Below are 20,781 nucleotides of genomic sequence, written 5' to 3'. Positions count from 1 at the left end.
CTAGACAGGATGCTTTTCCTCAAACCAAAGCATGTTTCTGTCTTTCCTTTCACATTTGTAACTTAGTGTTAGGTGTGCACATGGGAGTTTTGATCTTCCAGCCTTCAAAACTGTTATAAAACTTCTGTGATGTAGGCCATCAGTCAAGACTATTTTGAATAGTAGATGGCCTATTGGCTGTACTCTTCAATAATCCCAGCAGTAAGAGAAAAAAAAGTAGTAGCTAGGAACTTTGTTGTTTGTTTGTTTGTTTGTTTCATTGGGGGTGGGGTGATAACTGCATGATGACAGTTCTTTTCTTCTCCAATGGGATCCCATGGTTGAACTCAGTTTATTAGGCTTGGCTGCAAATGCTTTTATCAGCAGGCCCAAATGAGAGACCTGTGTCTAAAAAATCAAATGGAGGTCAGTAGTATTAGATAACTAGACATTGACCTCTGGTCTTCATGCACATGCATTGCATGCTGGTTCACACACGTTTGTGTACACACACACACATCCTCAAGATAAGCTTCAGAATAGGTAACCATCAAAATTGAGTCATATCCAAACAAAACTTAGATTTGTCCCTAATAGGTAAGTCTAGTTATTTATTTTTTAGATTGCCTACTTACTGTTTTGTGTGTGTGTGTGTGTGTGTGTGTGTGTTTTGAGACCAGCTCCTTTATAGAGTCCTGGCTGTCTTGAAACTCACTGTGTAGACCAGGATGGCCTCTGCCTGTCTCTTGCCCCTGCCTCCCAAGTGCTTCTATTAAAGCCATGTTTTACCTTGCCCAACCTCACTTTTATTTTTTAGTTATTTGAGACAGGGTTTCTGTGTAGCCTTGACTGTCCTGGGAATCATTTTGTGTACCAGGCTGGTCTGGAACTCACAGAAATGTACCTACCTGGTTCCTATGTACTGGCTTAGAATAGCGTCTTGGGATCTGACTTACTCGTCTGCCTAAGGAGTAGAGAATGGGGTTGTTTTGATCATGTTTGACTTTAGCCTGATAGCTAACTGATAAAATGTGAATCCTTTGAAGGTAGGAGAGAAAACTTCTTTTGAATTAATGATTTTCCAGCCTTGTAAAATGGTAATGAGAAGCTCTACCTAGAACATTCACAAGCTCCTGCCACCACAACAAAATATTAACAAATAAACAAACAAAAATATTAGCAAACGGTAGGAAGTCATGATCCTAAAGAGATGTAACTTCAGTGAGCTCCTAAAAAGTCTTTAAGTTATTTCAGTTCTTGTATTTATATTTCTTTTTTTTCTTGGTGTATTTTGTCTTTAACCTGTTATTATTTAAGGTTTGTTAGGATTTTTTTTTTAACCAAAATTTATAAATTTTATGACTTAAAAATCTTACTATTAGTCTCAATTTTTATTAAAAATATACCATCTGGTATATCTTAATTTTGTTATTTTGTATGTATGTATGTATGTATGTATGTATGTATGTATGTATGTAGTCTGAGTATATGAGGACAACTTTGAAGTCGGTTCTCTCCTAGCGTCAGGTGGGCTGCTAAACAAATGACTTATCTGCTAGGTATGTTGCTTACCCTTTACCTGTAGTTTTTGATAATTTATGCTTTACTTTCGAAATAGTTGATCATAGAATGGCTTCTAATGGAGTAACTATCTCTTCATTTATCAGGTTGTTGATTTTTCTCGGTTTGATTTTCTTTTTAACCTCTTCATCTTACACATAATTTAGTGAACTTTTTATTTCATTTTAATGCTGTTCAAGTATTCCAATTTAAAATTATTTATTGTTATTAGAGAAATACAAGTACCATTTTTATCTTCTGTTGCACTTTTCACTGGTCATTTTATATTTAGTGTTAATCTTTACTATCTTTCATTTTCTTTAGACGGTTTTATGTAAACCATACCAATCCTGTTAAAGGGCAGGTTTATAATGTGCATATATTTTCTTTATTTTTGTTGCCCGTCTCATAGCTTACTACAATGAAAATCGTCAAATTACCATTTTATTCTAATGTGCAAATAATCATTTATATTATTATTTTGAGATATCTTCTTTCCCAATCTGGTAATCTTTAAAACTTCTTTCTGCCTCAGTTTACTGAGCATTGAGGTTTAAAGGCATGTGCCATTACAACTAAATTACTACCCAGAATTTTAAGAAGTACTGATTAAAGAATGTTAGCAAACCAGGTGGTTTTGCCTCTTACAGCACTCTGGAGTTTGAGCAATGAGATTAGAAGTTTGAGACCAGTTTGTACCTTATAGTGAGACCCTGTCACATGGAAGAGGGGGGAAAACCACATGCTTCATTTTTCCTGACATATCATCTCCTTTTTACTTGATATTAACAGTCTTCATTTATTTAGGCTCTGGAAATGTACAAGGATGATTGGAATAAAGTCTCAGAACATGTTGGAAGTCGTACTCAGGATGAATGCATCCTTCACTTTTTGAGGCTTCCCATTGAGGACCCATACCTTGAAAATTCGGATGCTTCCCTTGGGCCTCTAGCTTACCAGCCTGTCCCTTTCAGCCAGTCCGGAAACCCAGTGATGAGTACTGTTGCTTTTTTAGCATCTGTGGTTGATCCTCGTGTGGCATCTGCTGCAGCAAAAGCAGCGTTGGGTATGTACTTTCTGTGTAAGCTGCCTCTCCAGCACTATAAAGGCTGACCTCAGATTTAAATATTGTTAACTGTGAGCTCAAGGTAAGTTGCCTGCTATGTAAGCATAATGGCCTGAGTTTGCATCTCCAAAATCCATGTTATAGCTGGACATTCCAGATTGTGCTTGTAGAATCTTCACTAGGGGCAGAGATAGATGGTCACTGGCAGCATCTCAGAGAATAAGATGGAGGAAGATGTGAAAGAGAAAAATCTGTCCTGATGTAAACCTCTGGTCTGCACACATGCCCATTGGAGTGAACTTACACACAAATTCAAATCTACACACTTAAACTCACAAAGTTATACTCGTTTTGCAAATCACAAAAAAAGGGGGGGGCTTCATAGACGTTATAAATAACCTTATAATGTATTAAAATAGTTCGTAGGTTAAGAGCATTTAATTTCTCTTTCACGTTTTTTTTTTTTTTTTAAAGTCTATTTTGTATATGTGTGTTTATGTAATCACCTGTAGTTTATGTCTGAAGGTCAAAGGACTAGCAGGGGGAGGAGGATTCTACCATGTGTGCCTTGTGAATGAAACTTAAAACTGTCAGTTTAGCCACAAGTGCCTTTTCCTGCCGAGAGAATATTTGCTTAGAATTAGATGAGCAGCCAGAGGTGGTGACAGACACCTGTGAAATAACTTCTGGGAGGCAGAGGCAAAAATCATGACTTTGAGCTTCATCTTGGACTGCAATAGATTTTGTCTCTTATGTATATGCACGTAAACATTTCTTTCCTCACATATTTATAGAAAAGTATGTGTTTTGTGGCATTAGGAAATTGGTAGAGCCGAAGAATAGAAGTTATGTCATATTTGTAGCAAATTAATTTTGTTCTGATGTCTTTGCTATTAAAGGATTTTTAGCTTTGATCCTTGGTGTTTTTTTTTTTTTTTTTTTACAACTGCCAGTGTAGTCAACAGAGATAAAATTAGGACTGCAATTTTAATTGTTACCAATAGATCTTTAAAAATCTTATAAAAGTATTATTTAAGATGTTATTAGATGTTTAGGGTAAAAATCTGGAATACAGTTTGGTGACACAAGCCTTTTTAATCCCAGCACTTGGGAGGCAAAAGAAGGTGAATCTCTGTAAGTTCATGGCCAGCCTGGTCTATACTGCGAGTTCTAGGACAAGCTCCAAAGCCACAGGGAAACCCTTTCTCGAACCCTCCCCCCCCCCAAAAAAAAAAAAGTAGATTGATTCATTTTACCCTCTGCCCCAAAGATCTCATTAAAACCAAAACAATGCTGCTGTGCCAGATACTCTAGGTCATGTATAGGACCACATATCTATGCAAAATGAAAATGCTATTTTCTTTTGATTTTTGAATCAGAGGAGTTTTCTCGGGTCCGAGAAGAAGTACCACTGGAATTAGTTGAAGCACATGTCAAAAAAGTACAAGAAGCTGCGAGAGCTTCTGGAAAGGTGGATCCGACCTATGGCTTGGAGAGCAGCTGTATTGCAGGCACCGGTCCTGATGAGCCAGAAAAACTTGGTGAGTCATTGCTCTGCCCAGGATTTGGTTTCAGATGTTTATATTCCCTGTCATTGTGTGAGATAATAGGGTTTGTTTACACTTAAACAAACAAAGTGATCAGTATAAACTTGCCTCTTTAAGTTTAGTGCCTGAATTTTTTGTTTTCCTCTCACATACTTAGGGAGTATGGCACAAAATGGCATGGAGAAAGCAAGAACTAAAAATAATGCCTGGTAACTAAACAATAGTTTTATAATTAGGACATTTTTGGGGTTTTCTGTTTTGTTTTCAAGACATGGTTTCTTTGTGTAAAAGCTCTTGGAGTCCTGGAACTCTCTCAAATCGAATTCATAGAGATCTACCTACCCTCTCCCTTCTGAGTGCCAGAATTAAAGGTATACACTACTGTGCCTGGCTATTTTGAGATTTTTATGGTTGATGATCAATCTGTTTCATTATATGTACTTAAGTTACTTTAAAATTGTGTTTTAAAAACTTGCGTAAAATACCTATAAAATAAAACTCCCTATTTTATCCACTTAGTTTGTAATTCAATAATTTCTACTATATTCACATTTGTCTTTATTCTGTAACATTTTCGATTTCATAAAATGATTCTCCTACCTCTGGGGGTTTGTTTATTGTTTCCTTGAAACAGGTTCTCACTTTCTAGCCTCAACCTCCTACGTGTGGGAAGTGCAGGTTGGGTTACTGTACTTGGCTTTTTAGTCTCCCTATTCTATTGCCAGTGATTCACATGAGCCTTTTATGTCCTGATTCTTTTTCTTAGCTAGCACTGGTGTTCTCAAGCATTACAGATCACCTTTACTCCACTGAGCACATGTTCTGTGTTGGGTACTTTTTAAATAATTAATTCTGTGCTTTTGTTTTACACAGAAATCATCCAACAATGGAAAGAATTTTTCAACTATGTGCAACAGAACAATAAAAGTAGCCTTAAACAGTTTCATATGTTATCTTACTTGACACGCATACTTCATAGCAAGATGTGTAGATATAGATATATAAAGGTAACAAAATACCTAATTTTTTAATACAACAGTCCACAAAGGCAAGCATATGTCACATAACAGAAGTTAACGGCACCCAATGTGAATAATCAGAAAACACTTAAATCTTAGGCAGGCCTTAATGGTTAAAGGCTCAATTAAGAACTGATTTTAGACTAAAAGGCTAAGAGAAATTGGAAGGTTAAACTGGGAGACTCAAATGCTTATGAAATACCTGCCTTATAGTATGTTCTCAATAAGTAACTATATATCATTCTTGATTATTTAATAAGTTCTATAATTATTTACTAACTCAGTACCTCATCTGTAAATTACCTTTATAAAATAACTAGATATAATTCCAATTTCTTTTAGCCATTTAGGTAATGATTTCAATCCTCATTTTTACTAACCACATTATTTTTAGAATGATTTTGGCAACTACTCCTCAGTTTATGCAGTGTCCTACCTTGTTCAAGTTAAATTTTAAAAATGTATTCTTATGGGGTTTGGTGGCACAAATCTTTGATCCTAGCACCTAGGTGTCAGAGGAAGATCCCATCAGTTCCAAGCAGACCTAGTCTACATAGTGAGACCCCCATCTCAAAAATTAAAAATAGTTTCTAAGTATTTTCTTAAGCTATGTATACATGGGACATTCTATCAGCTGGGACATGGGATTTTCAGCCTTTTGTTCTATGAACACCATCAAAATGATAAAGGAAATAAGAGTCTGCATCATCTCTAAGGTTGACAGTTTGGGGACTGGAGAGAAGGCTCAGCAATTAAGAGCCCTAACTAGCCGCCCTTTTATGAGATCAACCTATGAATCCCTGCACTCACATCGAAGCTCACAGCTCTATAACTCGGTTCCAGGGCATTATATGCCCTCTTCTCTATCCTGGCACATTGCAGTGCATGCAGGCGATGCACAGACATGTGCAGGCAAAACACCCGCACCCAAGAAGTGAAAGTAAATACAGTACTTGCTAGTGGGATGTAGCAGTACACACCTGTAATCCCAGCACTAGGGAGGCAGATGCAGGCAGATCTCACTGAGTTCAAGGACAGCCTGGTCTTAACACTGAGTTCAGGACAGGCAGGGCTATGTAGAGAATCTGTCTCAAAAACCAAAGAGAATGAATGAATAAATGAATGAATGAACGAACGAACGAACAGCCGGGTTGACAGTTCATATCACAACTCAAACCAAGCAGAAGCTATGTTTTCATGAGAGAAATACACAACATACAATTAAACTTTTCAAAAACATTCCCTAAGAGTACAGCAGTTTTTCTTAGTTTTTTTTTTTTTTTGCATTAAATCGCTCTTTACTACACCATCATTCTATAAGCAGATATTAAATTGCATTGCCTTTTATCTTAGAATAATGGCCAATTTTAAAAAGGTTGGTGTCATATTTGCCTTGCCTTACCAAAGAGAATGTGAATGTGTAATACTTTTGGAATGTGGAAATAGAATATATATAATTGTGGGTAGTTTTTCAAAAGCAAATCAGGTATTTCTTGATGATGATATATATATTAATTTAAAATGTATATATATTGCATTTTCTGTTTGGCTTTCTGCTCGAATTTTATCAATTTAAGCCCTCATGTTTTCAGATAGAATTTCATTATGTGGAACACATACATCTATCTGTTTCTTCCTATAGAGTGCTGGTGTTAAAGGGGTGCTCCACTATATCAGCCAGAAGCTACATTTTTAAATCAGAACATTACTGATAATTCTCTTCCTCCATGTTCTTCTCACCTTCCCACTCCTAGCAGTGGGAATCCTGTATTTTAGAGTTCTGTATACTTTTAAAATGACTTTTATCACTAACATAGATAACAGTTAAGCAACATAAGTTAAGTATAATTTTTAATTGCGTTTTAGTTTTTATAAACTATGGAATATTTATACGTTTGAGATGACTTTCTCTTTTTCTCATTCAGTGTCCATGTAGTTATAGGTTCCAAGTAATTCACCCCTGTAAAATATGTTCTGTATGATTTTAATCCATTTTAGCTGCCTTTTCTTTTGGATGGACAGTTTGGGCTATTGCCTTTGGTTTTAACTTAAAATATTTATGCATACTCATATATATCTGTGTGTTTGTGTGTATGTACACATACAGTGTTCTACTACTTTTTTTTTAACTACGGTGGTGAAGCTAGGCATATGGTTGAACCAGATGACAAATCAAAATGAATCCATATCACTAACTTTGCTGTTTGACAGTCACTTTTTTTTCATCAAATCTGTTTCTCCGAACATTCTCCAGACTTACACATTCTTGCTTGTTTTTACATTTGGGTATGAGCAGGCCCTATGTTCTAGAGCATTTTAGAAAATACTATTTTCAGCCAGGCAGAGGTGGTTCATGCCTTTAGTCCCAGCACTTGGGAGGCAGACACAGGCGGATCTCTGTGAGTTCGAGGCCAACCTGGTCTACAGATTGAGTTACAGGACAGGTTCCAAAACAATGCAGAGAAACCCTGTCTTGAAAAAAAAAAGAAAATACCATTTTCCCCAAAGCTTGTGTTGGGTTTTACTTGGACTGACAGCCTGTCATTCAACACTACCTTGCTTTACAGTCCAGCTAATCAGCGAGTGTGTCCCTTCCTGTGGTCTTTCTCCATCTCTGACTCACTTCTGTGTTCTGTCTTTACTATTTCTTAGTCAGCCCATGAACCAGTTCATTTTTGCTTCTGCTCCATCTTAATTATAGTTTTCATTCATTCATTCATTCATTCATTCATTTATTTATTTGTGTCTTCTGTGCTAATTGTTTTTTGTTTTGTTTTTCGAGGCAAGATTTCTCTGTGTAACAGCTCTGATTGTCCTGTAACCAGCTCTGTAGACCAGGCTGGCCTCAAAACTCACAGAGATCTGTCTCCTCTGCCTTCCAAGTGCTGGGATTAAATGCATTACGCCACTGCCCATCACTAATTTTTTATTAACCATTCTGCATGTCCTTTCTCCCATTTTGTTATTCATGTCATTTTTTTGAGACAGGATTTCAAATACAGAGAACTCATGCTGGAATTAAAAGTGTACACATCACACTGGGTTCTTTTTCTTCCTTTCTTTTTTTTTTGGGGGGGTGAGTCTTTTGTGTTAGTTTATGACTATAAGGATTTTGCCTGCATACCTGGTAGCCTGGACGTCAGAAGAGGGAATTGAAACCTCTTGAACCTGGAGATATGGATGGTTTTGAGACACTGTGTCGGTGCTGGGACTGGAATGTGGGTCCTGTACAAGACCAACAAACATCTGTGAGCTATCTTGCAGCTCATCTTTTTTTAGACTCAGTGATAGAGTTAATTTCATACATTTTTGTTTTATTGATGCTATGACATTCCTTTGTGTCTTTTTTATGGTTATTTTCTCTATGCTATCTTTTATACACTATTATCATGTACTCATTTTCTTTTAGTTTGAAATTTTCATAAATACACACAAAGCTTCTTGCTCATATTCTCTCCACAGTCCTACCTCCAATTCTCCTAATCCAAACACATCTCTTTCCCACCTTCATGTCCTCATTTATATATTGATATGCATACATATTCATATTATATTACTCTATATCCCCTGGCTAGCTCAGTGAAGCACATTTTTAATTCCCAGTGTTCAGAAGGCAGACAGGACCATAGCTGATTTCTGGGCAAGCTGGACTATACTGTGAGTTCTTATCTCCAAAAACATAAATAACGTCCATAATTATAAGCCCTCTAAGTTCAAATAAGTGCTACTTATGTGGGCATAGTTAGCCACTGTCTTAGAACCGCATTGCCTCAGTTTTTAGGCAACCCTGTGCAAAAATTGGAGGGTCTTTCCTTCCACGAACTTGGCTCAACTACAGTTTAATTACTTTACAACATGTTGATAATACTATTCCGTTCAAATCTTGGTCCTAAAGTTAGCATGATCTGGCACTACCTCTGGCATTGCATGCTTACTCCCTTAGGGAAGATATGATGATTAGTAGCTGCTAGTCAGCCATTATTCTGGAAACTGATTAGTGGACTCAAGTTAAAAAACTAGACATCAGTTTTCCTACTCGTTGATTTGAGCAGTAGTTTTTGTTATAGTGGAGGTTAATGAGCCTGTTTAAAGTTTTCAAATCCTTATTGATGATGCATTTACAATGGGATAATATAAAATTTTAATATGTAGAGTATTTATATCCTGTTAGTTAAAATTATAACAAACTCTTGTTACTTTTAAGAATACCTGACTGGTTTTTTGTTTCAAAGAATGTTCATTTTCTATAATATTGTCGTTTTCCCCCTACACTCCTCCCCAGAGATTGACTTCAGATCATGATCTTCCTTAATTCTTGTAGTCACATTGATCCGCCTTCCTCGGCCTCAGCCTTCTGAGTGCTGGGATTAAAGGCATGTGTCACCACCACCATGTGGCTGATCTTCCTTAATTCTTGACAGCATTCTCTGTATAAATTATTAGATAGCCAATAACAACATTAATAACCTCTTTCTCACTTTTCTTGTTGAATTGGGACCACACACACACACACACACACACACACACACACACACAGAGTTATATATTTTGTCTCCTTAATACTGCATTTCTGACCACCTATGTTTGTCATGGCTCCTTACAAGATGCTCATGCCATGGTTTGTACTTCTGTGGGTGAGGCCAGAGTTAGGTGCTCCTGTGGTTTCAGCAACTGCAGGACTGATAGAAATATGTCTATATTTATTCTTTAACCTTTTTAAAAACTTTATTCCATACAGAAAATTCACATGCGCATATTGCATTTCCTCAAGTAAAACTCATTTTCATCAACAGCCCTAGGTCAAGAAACATTAGTTGGCATCATTCCAGATTGTCTACACTGAACCTGGTTATCTCCTACCTCCCTTCCTGTTCTGACTTACATTTTTTGTTATTCTCACACCCTTCTTCCTTCCTCATAAAGGATGTGTTATCTATGCTTTGCCAATAGAAGGATAGGTTCATTACACTTAATAGGAACACATTTCAGATGTTCCACAATACCCGATTCTTACCTATTTCCATATTGGTTTTGTTCTTTCACTTGTAGAAGGGTCTGAAGAAGAGAAGATGGAAACAGATTCTGATGGTCAGCAGCTTGAAAAGGTAAAGACTGTTCAGATGTCTTCTCCCAGAAAAACCATACAGTGCTTTTCCAGCACACTGGCTTTCAGATTTTGTAATTAATAAGTTTCCTTCTGGGGACTAGCATTGGATTTTGTCATTTAAGTTATAGTTCAGGCAAAGCATAATACAGGCTGATTTCCATTGAGTCTTCACTATAGTTACACCCACACCGTCTCCCCGCTCTTTTGCACTATGTTCAGGCACAATTGGTAGTATGAATACAAAAGTTGGTGACTGTGAATATTGAATTGTAGGACTTGGGTGTTACATACTTTTACCAGAAGAGAATTTCAGAGTACTAAGATTTCTTAGCTTACTTCACTGTGGACAGAAGAATATTTAGTAGAGAATTTATGAGCAACCAACCTTTGAGGTAGATTTTAAAGAGTAAAAGCTTTCAATATTAAAATGGTGGGTCAGGGTTCAAAGCCTATGTACAGCATCTAAGTGTCCTTGTTCATACGTGATGGTAAAGGCTCAGCAGTGTTCTTGAATGGACAGCCTCTTCAAGGACCATACCTTGGTGTGTACAGTATCAATTATAGCATATAATGGATACTCTCACTATTTGAGTAAATATATAGGAGTGTGATTTAAGATCTTGATTACATGTGAGAGTATGAAACTAAATAAGGAGAGGCTACTGGTACTAAACAATTGGTTATAATTTCAGCAGTTTTCCATATTTGAGGGAGTAATGTGATTTCTTGTAATTCTTAGACTTTGGGGTGGTTGTTTGTTTTTGTTTTTGTTTTGTTGGTTATTTTTTTGGGGGGGGGTTGGTTTGGTTGGTTTTTGAGACAAGGTTCCTCTGTAGCCCTGGCTGTCCTAGAACTCACTTTGTTGACCAAGCTGGCCTAAAACTCTAATAAGAGATCTGCTTGCCTTTGTCTTCTGAATGTTAGGATTAAGGGCAATACACTACTACCGCCCACCTTGTGGTTGGTTTTTTGTTGGCACGTGTCACATTGTGAAGCTCTCTGGATGACTGGACCTCTCTGTATAGACCAATCCTCAGACTTAGAGTTTCCTACCTCCATCTGTCTTGGGAGTGCTAAAGCCCTGCATGAAAGTTTGCACTACATGCCTGGTGCTTGAGGAGTCCAGAAGAAGGCAATCTGGTTCCCTGGTTCAGCATTGCAGGAGGTTGTGAGCTGCCATTGAGTACTAGGAATCCATCCTGGGCCTTCTGAAGTACAGCGAGTGCCCTTGTCTGTTAAGCCATCTTTCAGTGTTTCATTTATTTGTTAAAATAGCTTCACCGAGTTGGTGATAGTCTCCATTTTGTAGATTTATTCTCTCATTTATTTGAGGTCACAAGAGTTTCAAAGTGACCAAATTTTAACCAGTGAATTGGCCTTCAATTACCAAAGCATGATCACGGTTCTTGTCTGTGTTCCTAAAGCCATCAGTAAAATGCATGCTAAAATCATTTGATCATGTTTTCCTCTGGCAGTGGCAGCCAGCTTCTTTCAGCATTAAAACACTTGGATTCTCAGATCCAAATAAATGCCAGGTACCCATGGTGGCCTACCTACATTTTTAGCTTCAAAAGGCAGAGATCAGGTCCCCAAGCAAGATGAGTTTAAGAGCCCATGCCTTATTGAATAAGGTGGAAGAGTGACTGGGGATAATTACCAACATCAACCACAGTCATGCTTGTGCACGTGCACCCACACTCGTGCAAATGTGTGTGCACATACAACACATGAATGCAGGGGAAGTGACACACTACGGAAAATCAACTGTGTCTTTTATGTTGGATTTTTGTTTTCAATCAATACACAACACTGGTTAGCTACTCTGATTCCTTTGGGCATTACAAACCTTGTCCTTGTTGCAGAAGAACTGGGCACTATGTGTTTGGGTTAGGGTTAGGGCCTCTTTTTGGGGTCTTCCTTACAGGCCCTTCAGAATTTATTCTATTTCTTAGCAAACAATAGTGAAACCTGTTGTCAGCTTAAGTTGTCTTCACTCCTAAAAGAAGCGCTTTACTCACTCCCTCTTGTTTTGTACTACTTTCAGGCAGAAAACAAAGTGGAAAATGAATCGGATGAAGGTGATAAAACGCAAGATGGAGAAAATGAGAAAAACAATGAGAAGGAACAAGATAGTGAAGTTAGTGAGGATATCAAACCAGGTGACTTGGGCCAGAGCTCCTTAGACTGTTAGCATGTGACTTATAAAGGCATCAAACAAGTTCTGGCCATTGGTATAGAAATACCCTCCCCTATGAGTGGGAATTTTCTTTGGGTTGCCAACTAATTAAAAACATGAAGCCTTATTATTAATTCTGAATTCTCAGCCTTTGCTCATGCTTTTAACATATTTCTATTTATCGATGTTTTGCCTTAGGGCTTTTTACTTACTTTTCTTTCATTCTGTATGTCTTACTTTCTTGCTTTATCCGAGGCTGGCTGGCTGGCCCCAGTAATCTTTTTCTTTCTTCCCTGAGCCTGAATTCCTCCTCCTACTTATTCTTCCCTGCCTGGAAGTTTTGCCTATACCTCACTATTGGCCATTCAGCTTTCTGTTAGACCAATCAGGTACCTTAGACAGGCAAGTTAAAACAACAACACATCTTTACATAATTAAACAAGTATAATACATGTTTGTATAGTTAAACAAATATCATACAACAATTTCTACACACCTTTACATAGTCAAACAAATAATCCACAGCGATCTTCTTTAAAGTATTATTATTATTTTTTTTTTTTTTTTAAAGAAAATTACAATTGTTTTTATTGTTAGTGGGTTTTGGTTTGCTTGCTTGCTTGTTTGTTTGTTTGACATGGTCTCACTATATAGCCTGAACTGGCCTGGAACACAGTTTCCTATGTATTTTTATGTTTTTGCGGTTTATATTACGTGCATGGGTTTTTGCCTGTGTGCATGTCTTTGTAACACATGTTCATTACCCGTTATTGGAGCTCTGGCAAACCTGAGCTCACCTTCAGGTACTGAGATTTAGCCATGGTCCTCTGGAAAGAGCAGCCAGTAAGTGCTGTTAACCACTTTGTTCTAGTCTCTTGTGTTGGTTGCTGTTTTGAGATAGTTATTTAAATAGCCCAAGCTAAACTGGCTAAAAAGCTTATGCTGGTTTTGAACTCCTGGTCCTTCCTTCCAAGCACTAGTATTACAGGCTTGTGCCTCCCTGTTGGCTTTCTTTATTTAGTTTGGGTTGGTCGGCAGGGTGATTGAGCCTAGGGCACTATACATGCTGTACCTCAGGCCATGTCCACAGTCTGGTTTGGTGCATTGTTGTTTCTTTAGTTTTAAGCTGGAATAGTCTTAAATTCTCTCTATGGTCTAGGCAGTCTCTGTGCTTGTTGTCCCTTAGTCTCAACATCTAGTGAAGCTGACTTTACATGCCTCCAAGGTGCTAAGATTGGATGTATGGTACCACATGCATGACCCTTGAGTTTTATTGAACATAACGGTTACATATCAGTGCTCAGCCTGGAGCTGCTTTTGCCTGTTCTCAATAGAGATTAATCAAATTGTTCATCAACATTTAAATTCCCTTAATTCTTTGGTCTCTCTTTGTGTCCTATTTCTTCAGATTTAGTGCCACTTTGTCTGTCTGTCTGTCCTATTCCTGTCTGTTGTAGTAGCAGCCTGTCCCAGACTTGTGGAGTACTATTCTCAATGTCTGATTTCGTTCCAGATTCAGGGTTGTCCCCAGATCATTCTGCTTCTTAATGAAATGAACAAATGTGTGAGTCCTAAGCTGTGGTCCCCTCAACTTACTTTATATCCAAGGAACCATAAAAAGAGCTGAAGAAAATGACACATAGAGTGTACCACTTCCAAAATATGCCCAGTAGATGTGTACTTAAATACAGGGGCAGAGTCAAAAAAAGGGCATTGAAACATCTATGTAACATCATTCCTTGTTTAAAAGTCGTTTAAATCATGGCAAAAGAAGCTAATGGGTTATTGAGACTTGCCTACACTCATAATAAAAATTTTATGAATATTTTCAGAAGAAAAGGAGAATGAAGAGAACAAGGAACTCACTGATACATGTAAAGAAAGAGAAAGTGATACCGGGAAGAAGAAAGTGGAACACGAGATTTCTGAGGGAAATGTCGCCACAGCCGCAGCAGCTGCTCTCGCCTCAGCTGCTACCAAAGCCAAGGTTTGCCCCAACAGCCCCTTCCCGTGCTCTCTTAAGCCATGAATGGTCATATTGTTTTTAGTTAATTGGGAACAGTTAGTATAAAGAACCTTCCTCCCGGCAGGAGATGACTGTTTGCTTGAATGGCATTTCTAGGTTAAGAAATCCCCAGGCAGAAGGAGGGTGTTAAGAGTAGATCCGGTCCTAGGGGGTGACAGTTTTCCTTCTATTCATTATTGCCTTTAGCTTTGTGAAGGCTGCCAATTGAAGGCATATTTTGTATTCCCCATAAGGGTCTCCTTTATCTTTTTATTTTTAATTTGCTTATGGAACTTGGACCATTGTTTCAATAAATTTTACCAAATTGAAATATTTATGATATTAAGACAAAATCTGCTTTTTTGTATAATTCTTCATCCTGATAGTACAGACTGAAAAGGAGAGAGCCTAAAATAGCTTTTTCTTCTTGAATTTGCCAGCTTTTCTGGGGGTGGTTTTTGCTATTTATAACATGGTCTCGACTGCAATGCATATTTAAGAAGACAAGAAAATGTTATTTTCCCACGCTTTGTTTTAATTTAGCATTTAAAGCATTCTGAAGATGAATATATGAAATTTTAAAAACATTCATCCATTCTTTCTTAGTGGTTTCCTTCCATTGTAATTTACCAGATTTCAAGGGCCTGCAGGTTCTAGAACTTTGCTAATCATCTATCTTGAGTATTTCTTCACATGTAGATATAGATGGTATTTCAGAGCCCTTCAAAAATCACTCTGCTGCTGTGAACTACTTACTCTTGAGTGTTTAAGCTGTAAGATTCATAGGTCAACACGTCAAACCACAAAAGGAATTTCTTCCCATCTGACCTAGGTAGATATAAATCCCCCGAAGGACGTCTTTCTGGAGAAGTCATTACAATTTTTCTCTCGCCCGTTTTACTCCAACCTGTCTCTACTTTCCAGTGCTGGGATTAAAAACATACGCCACCATGCCTAGCTTTCTTGTGAGTTTTGAGGCATACTCTTACATAATAGTAAATTCTAATAAGGTGCCAGTTGATTGCTTTCCTTTTTTCAAGTTTTGTCCCTCCATTGGAAAGTTTTCTTTTTTCACGCCTCTGTCTTCTGGCAGTTTGGATTATTTGAACATCATCTTTCTTCTGAAGTGTGTGGAGTTTTTATTGTGTTGTTTTGAGACAGGGTTCACTATGTAGCCTTGATGACCCACCTGCCTATGAATACTGAGATTAAAGGTGTGCTCTCCCACACCCAGAAGTGTCTGAATTCTTACTATACACATTGCATTGGGGATTATCTCATCAGTATAGGATTAGAAGCTACAAGAGCATCCATTCTTTCTCGGTTTTCAAACCTGTAACTTACATTGATCTTTGATTCCTTGATCTTGGGTTTTCTTTGACTTCTCTGGTCCCAAGTCTGTAATAGCTCTTTGACTCATCTGCTAAGGATCAGCCCCTCTTAGAGAGTCTTCTTCTAATCTTTACCTGTTTTATTTCTGCTGCCCTGTTGTCTATCATGCAACTGAAATGGCATTTTGTCTTTGGTTTTTGTAACCGTTGTTTTATATGTATGTATGTATGTATGTATGTATATTTATCATGTATGCTGCATATGTGTTTGTTCCATGGAAACCAGAGGCATTGAATCTATTGAAGCTGAATTACAGGTGGTTCTGAGCTACTTGATGCAGGTGCTGGAAATTCAGTTTGGTCCCTCTGGAAGAGTAGGGCACAATCTTAACTGCTGAGCCTCTCTCAACATTGTTTTTTTCTCCCTTTTTCTTTTATGGCTGTTTTGCCAGCACATGTATCCGGATCATGTGTGTGCACAGCCTTGAGAAAACTAGAACAGGGTGTCTAGTCCCCTGGAACTGGACTTAGACAGTGATGAGCCCTGTGTGGGTACTGGCAATCAAGTCTGGGTGCTCTGCAAGAGCAGCCAGTTCTCTTGATAACTGAGTCATCTCTATTTATTTATTTATTTATTTATTTATTTATTTTAAGTGCTTACATTGAAATAAGTAGGGCAGATAAGTCTTTAGCTCTGAATTTTGCATAAATGATTCCACCCATGTAAGCAGCAATAGCGCCAGAAATTTATTACTACCCTCGAGGAGCTTACACGTATCCCTTACATCTAATGGACAACCCCAGCTTGTCTCCTGGCTTTAGATTTTTTTTTAATATTTACTGTTATTGGTGTATATGCATGTATGTGCAGGTGCACACGTCACAGCATATGCTTTTGAGGATCAGAACGACTTGAGGGCTTTAGATTTTTAAGATTGATTCTCTCCTTCCTTCACATAGGTTCTGGGTGTCAAGGTTCAGCCATCAGGCTTTGTGACACACTTCATTATCTACAGTGAGCCATCTCAAAGTACTTTTTTCCTTCATATAAATGTAATCCCATAATAGCAATAACTTTTAAAAATTAAGTTCTCATGAAAATGTGGATTAATGAAAGAAGAATTACTAAATGCTTTTTGTTTTTCTTTATTTAATCTATGATCTAGGTTAATACTGTGTAGGCCAGGCTGGCCTTCATGCATGACCTTCCTCCCACACCTTGTTCAAATTACAGCTATATGCCTCCATGCCTGTCTTGAAGAAATACTGTCTTCAGTACCCTCCCTGTCTCCACTAAAATTTCTAATTCTTCATTGTGCTTAGGATCTTCATTTAGTTTTAATCTTCTTTTCTTTGGAATCATTTTTTATCTTGTGGTTCTATATTAAAAAAAAAAAAAACAGACCTCAACATTTGTAGCCTTTTCCATCCTGGAATATGATTCTCTCACCCTTCCTTCCTGTAATTTTCCCATCATGTGGTTGCTGGTAATTGTACTCAGGACCTCTGGAAACTTCTAACCTCTGAGCCATCTTTTTAGCCCAGCTTGTCCTGTTCTTAACCACTGTCGTGTGTTTTAGTCTATTTCATATAGTATATATAATAATATAATAAGGAAATAAAATGATGGACTATATGTTTTATCCATTATGTACTAGGAACCATGAATACTAGATTTCTTCTCTTTATAAAAGCTATGTGATTTATTACCAGGCCTGTTTAGTCTGTTCATCCATGTTCTCAGGTTTTTCTCTGTGTAGCTGTGGCAGTCCTGGAACTAGACCAGGCTGACTTCACACTCAAAGATCTACCAGCTCTGCCTCCCAACTGCTGGGATTAACAAGGCTTCCAACGTTCAGTATTAAAGTAAATTTCCCTTTAATGCAACAGCAGTGCAAATGTTCCTGCTGTATAGGTTGCACGTGTGAGTTTAGTGCCATGTAGCTGGATGTGATACAGCTCACAGCACATAATCATTTTTGTGCTGCATGGTAATCGGGGGGCAAGGAATTCATTTGAATTACTGTAATTAGCAAGGCTTCACTAAGCATTCCAAGTTTCTCTTACTTTGTTTTTCTGTGTCTATAAACAGCTTTGTTATTCACTGTTTGTCACCCTCAAACAAGGAGAGGTAATTAGAGTCTCAGGATCTAGCTTATGCTTTTTCACCGCCCTTCCCCTGGGAGTGCCCCTTCAGAAACATGTCCATTTTTTTTTATCTACTGACAAGCTGTGATGGGCCAAACCTACAGTAGGATTGTGGGCACATTAGCAGGCGTATTCACACATGGCTAGGTCCACTGGGTTTTCTTCTGTCTGGGTGTTGAGACTTTGAAGGGGGAGCTGAAAATTACCTTTGGAATAAACTAGAAACCTCAGACCCTAGAGGGAGAGGAGATTCTCCCACCCCCCTCCACTCAGGAATCAGAAAGTCATTTCTCTCCAAACAGAAATAATCTCATTTTATCAAAGTCATATATTTGCCTCAGATTTCTTCTTAAACTACTCTGTCCACACAAACTAAAATGGCAAACATAGATTTGGGTTCATGGAAACTGAGCAACAAAAAATCATTTTCTTACCCCTTATATTGACATACATCATAAATACTCCACCAGGTGTACTTAAACTTTATGTGTTGAGTCTTGGATGTCATCATAACTCTGTTTAGCACCACTGCATAAGCGACCAAAGAAAAAGTTTTCCTATTAGACCCAATTTCTCTGCAGTTAGCCCTGTTTATTTTCATCCTTGTATGAGTCAACAGAAGTCACTTCTACCCTTTGGAATCCCTGCCTCAAACCCCAGACAGTGAAGTGGTTGTGCTTGTGGGTTCCACCGTGGCGTGTCTCCAGTCTACTCATCAGGCTTTGTAGAGGCAGCTCTACAAAGCAGTTATCTTCCTCTGATAACCTGTGTGTCTCCTTTGTTGTTACTAGGTCTGCCATAAATGCACACGTTGGGTATCAGCATTGGTGGTTTTTGTTGTTGTTGTTTGTTTTGTTTTAAAGATTTTCCCTGAATCTGCTAGAGCATGTTCTTCATTTTCATTAGCATGTATAGGAAGGAATGCTTTTCAGGTCATGATTTGAGAAATATATATTCAGTACTCTCCATTGACTAGCTGCTGTACATGGCTCTAATTTGAATTTCATTTTATCTCGAGTTTTAAACGCATACTGTGTACTGGTTTAGTTTTGAGAAATTTGACACAATCCAAAATAAGTTTTTTGTTTTGTTTTGATTTGGTTTTTGTTTTTGGGGACACCGTTTCTCTGTCCTGTTTCTCACTCTGTAGATCACCTGCCTTTGCCTTCCTTCTGAGTGCTGTGTTTAAAGATAATGAGCCACCACTGCCTGGCAAAAGTTTTTTGGGAGGAAGAGTATAATTACATGCCTCTGTTTCCTCTCTCCAGACCCTCTGAGATGGCCCTACTTGCTCTTCCAAATTCATGGCCTCTTTTATTTATTTTTACTGCATGCACATATGTATGTGCTTATATATTCCTAAATGTAACATGTTCATACATCAGAATCTATTTTCACCAACATGACTGCCCAAACATGAGCTAAACAATGAGGTCACCAACACAAAGAACAAGGAAATCATTTTTTAATTTGCTTCACCCTGTTCTAATTTATTTCTTGCCTCTGTGGTACACAGATTTTTCTGGGTTTTGTTCTTAAATTTCCAATGATACTGATTTTTTTTTTTTTTATTTAAGCTTTTTAAACTTTTTTCATACTTGATGTCCTTTCAGCTTGCATAAGAAGGAACATGTTTTAACATTGTGTATTTAATAATACATAGGATGTTTCTAATTTCCTACATAAATCTCAGCCATTAAGATGAATCCATACACAAAAAGTTTTTGGAGGCCTGGGTACCTGAGTCCAGTCCTATTTCAAAAAGAGAACTTTTTAAAATTGCCCTCTGACCTCTATCGGCCTGCTGCAGTACCCAGGCACCTACAGTCACAAGATACTCAATAATGAAATATGGGTTACATATTTAAAAAAAATATATATAAATCACATAGTGTAGTACTCATCATAATGAGAATCAGCTTAAAATTTTTAAAATATTTTTAGCCACGCTTTGTCATGATGTGTGTCATGAAAGATTTAAGTGCACTGCTATAGGACTATAACCTCAGCTTTCACTTAAATATCTCTACACCTTGTGCATTGTTATCTGTAAAGGAATGGCAGCTGAGTCCACAAAGATGGCTAATAACACAAATGGCTCTTACAGAGGACCCAGGTTTAGTTCTCAGTACCCAGTTTGTGTGGCTCACAAGTTATTTGAACTCCAGCTCTGATGCCCTCTTCTGGATACCAGGGGTACTGTACACAAGTGTATAGACTCAGAAGTAAACATTTATATGCACATGTAAACTTTTTAAATAAAACAATCTTGCTTTACATGGTTGTGCATGACTTTAATCCCAACACTGAAGAGGCAAAGACAGGAGGATTTCTGAGTTCAAGGCCAGCCTGGTCTAGAGAGCAATTTCCAAGAAAAGCAGGGCTACACAGAGAAACCTTTTCTCGAAAAACCAATGAAATAATCTTTAAAACATGGTAATTAAAGCTATGATATAGTGTCACATTTCACCATTGTTCCCAGAAGCCTATCTTAAATGCCTCCTAGATTCTGTTGGAAATGAAGAGATTAGAAAGATAGCCTTCTCTATATTTTATTAAATTCCTGCTTACAAAGAAGATGCACATAATATTTAGAGATTGCAAAATGCATTTTGGAGTTTGTTGGGGGATAATCAATGCAGATAGTCAGAGCCTGGCCACATATGGGTAATGTGGCTCTACTTTGTGCTATTTAGTAGTCAGGAAGCATGAATGCAACTGACTGCTGTGCTTGGCTATGAAGTCATTTGGCCACCTTCCACCTTTCTGCTCCTGTGTTTGTATATATAGCTCTGTATACTGTCTTTAATCTTAGGACAAAGTGTTGTTCTGGTCTTCCTTGC

The 20,781-nt window shown here is 37.8% G+C and overlaps 1 protein-coding gene across 4 annotated transcripts in view; it reads left to right on the top strand.

The window, feature by feature from the left end:
• The window catches only part of Smarcc1 (SWI/SNF related, matrix associated, actin dependent regulator of chromatin subfamily c member 1), a 98,041-nt gene that overhangs the window by 52,891 nt on the left and 24,369 nt on the right, over positions 1–20,781 (top strand). For 3 of the 4 annotated variants that reach the window (XM_051203564.1, XM_051203588.1, XM_051203579.1), the window contains exons 20-24: positions 2,347–2,605; positions 3,985–4,146; positions 10,221–10,276; positions 12,323–12,437; positions 14,287–14,441. In XM_051203564.1, the coding sequence (XP_051059521.1) occupies positions 2,347–2,605; positions 3,985–4,146; positions 10,221–10,276; positions 12,323–12,437; positions 14,287–14,441 (747 nt within the window). The remainder of the gene's footprint in view (positions 1–2,346; positions 2,606–3,984; positions 4,147–10,220; positions 10,277–12,322; positions 12,438–14,286; positions 14,442–20,781) is intronic. The other variant, XM_051203573.1, reaches the window with a different exon arrangement.

This window comes from Phodopus roborovskii, unplaced genomic scaffold (assembly GCF_943737965.1).
Source record: "Phodopus roborovskii unplaced genomic scaffold, PHOROB, whole genome shotgun sequence".
NCBI lineage: Eukaryota > Metazoa > Chordata > Mammalia > Rodentia > Cricetidae > Phodopus > Phodopus roborovskii.
The sequence above is the reverse complement of the archived record's forward strand: the minus strand, read 5'-3'. Positions and strand labels throughout refer to the sequence as shown.